The sequence below is a fragment of the Propithecus coquereli genome, unplaced genomic scaffold, assembly GCF_000956105.1.
Source record: "Propithecus coquereli isolate 6110/MARCELLA unplaced genomic scaffold, Pcoq_1.0 Scaffold26, whole genome shotgun sequence".
NCBI lineage: Eukaryota > Metazoa > Chordata > Mammalia > Primates > Indriidae > Propithecus > Propithecus coquereli.
Window position 1 is genome coordinate 527,803 of NW_012148174.1, and position 2,198 is coordinate 530,000.

The following is a 2,198-nucleotide window of genomic DNA, read 5'->3' on the forward strand; positions in this document are numbered from 1 at the left end:
GAGGATTTTGTGATCTGACATCGCTAGAAGGCGAAGGACTCCTTTATTTGCTTAGCCTGGTGGGAAATTTCATACTCTGCTCACAGCTAAAGATCTTGCCATAGAAAAACCCAAGTGCCATGTTTCCATGTGGGGGAAAAAAAAAAAAACACTCCCGTCTCCACTAAACACCCGTCACGGCTTGTTGCTTTATGGTCCCTGTTTTGATATCATCTTCATGTTGTTGTTGCTCCGGTTGCTTTCTCCTCTTCGACACACTCAAACAAACTTTCTTGCATAAACCACAGCATGCAGATCAATGCGATTCTTTCTTTTCAGTGTCATGAATCATGAGTTACCACTGACTTTCATCACCTCCCATGTCGATGGCAGAACAAGTGTTTGAAAATGTTTGGTTCAAGCGAAGCAGAAGGCACAGAAAACATTTCCTGACTGAGAGGAATTAAGCTGCTCTTCCAAAAGCTCTGAAATGCACTTGGTTTTTTTTTCCTTTGGTTGGAAACCGGCCGTGTGAAAAATGTGCCGTCTTCGTACCTTCTTGGTCTTCCTGCCTTCCTTTCACTGGGAAGGGACTCGAGAGAAGTTTATGCACCGGCCCTGGGGAAAGAAACAAATCCTTATTGAAATATTAAAGCAATCATAAAAAAGCATAAGAACATCTAGCTTCCCTGCCATGATATAACACACGAATATTCAAGGCAAGGACAATGTTAAGACGAAACATGAAGTCATGAATTTTTTTTTTCCCTTGGGTCAAAGCATAATGGTTCATTCACATGGTTTCCATAGTAAGTTCGCCTATGTGAAGGTACGGTAAATTAGCGGGGAAAAAACATTACGGAAATAGGATTTTGTTACTGTTATCTAAAAGACAGCATTACTATCATAGCAATAAAAATATCAAAGCCACCACCCTATATGCTTTTTTCTGAAACGAATTAAAATGAAAGCATTCCCTTATGCAATCTGGTGCTTTTAATACGTGTACCTGAGGAGTTCATTTAAGCAATAAGAGACTGAGGCTGAAGAACCCTGAGAAAGGGAAGAGATGCCATCTCTTAGTGATTTTATTTCATAAAAGGTTTCTGCAAGATCATTTCCATTGCTGTCGACCGTTTCGCACAATTGCACACCACCAAGACGTGTTCTTTTCGAATGGTGATTATTTATTTGCAGGGCACATTTTCAAAGAGGATTTGCCATTCCAGTTCCTTAACATTTCAGAGAAGCTTGTGTGGATACGTTGTTCCACCTGTGATTGCAAATAACCCAAGAATTATCTGAAAACAAAATTTCCAGTTAGTGATAAAGGATCCCCTCCTTTCGACTCCTTGGTATGATACTGCTGATCTGCTGTACCACCTAAATCATGTCCAGAAGCCTCAACTGGCCACAAGCCAGCATACTGCTTCCTAGTATAGGGTCGAGATTATCACGCTGTTGGCATTTTTCTATTTCTTATCACGGCTACTCTCAAATCACTTCAGGTTTTAGAGCTTTTCTTTCTTTCCCTCTACATGTGAGCAAGTTGTTTTTAATATCCAAAGTATGGTAAAATTCAAAAGGAACAAAAAAAAAAAAATTGTCGAAGAAGAAAGCCTGGAACATAAAAGCAGAATTTTTGTCCATTTTCCTTTCAAAAATGACTGCTCAATAAATTTGGAAAATTTCACTAATGAAGAAACAAAAGCATAGAAGCAAAATAGAGCTAGGAGTATTCATTAGCTTTTGCTAAAAGGCAAACATTCATCAAATTATCTTTCTAAATAATTTGGGAGGCACCATTACTACTGTAATTGACAATTTTATTACTTACTTTGTGCCTAATGTCTACGGGTAATATCAGTGCAAAAGAAAATGGAGAAAAAAAGACAGAAGATCAAATTAAAATGAGGTCACATTCCTTGGTGATACAATGGTCAGGGGTAATGTACTCAGACTGTATTTTTGTATTACCTAGAACCCACAAACAAGATTTTTAGAATGAATATGAAGAGTTGCTCTTCTCTAGATTAGCCAAGGGAAGTACGTCCCCAAAACAGAAGAAAATATTAAAAATATTATTTTCATGATGTATCCCTTTCTAAACATTTTTTCAAGGGAGACAGGTAGGAAAATGACATTATATATAAATATTTGAGGAAAAACACGGTGCTTTAAAACATAATAGTATACGTATAGAATGAGAAATAGAGTTG

General features: G+C 37.5%; 1 protein-coding gene across 1 annotated transcript in view; it reads right to left on the minus strand.

Moving 5' to 3' along the window:
- Positions 1–289: 289 nt before the first annotated feature.
- ANTXR2 (anthrax toxin receptor 2) overlaps positions 290–2,198 on the minus strand; it is a 144,222-nt gene continuing 142,313 nt past the window's right edge. Inside the window, 1 exon segment of the mRNA XM_012647241.1 lies at positions 290–597. Within this exon segment, the coding sequence (XP_012502695.1) occupies positions 559–597 (39 nt within the window). The 3' untranslated portion in view covers positions 290–558.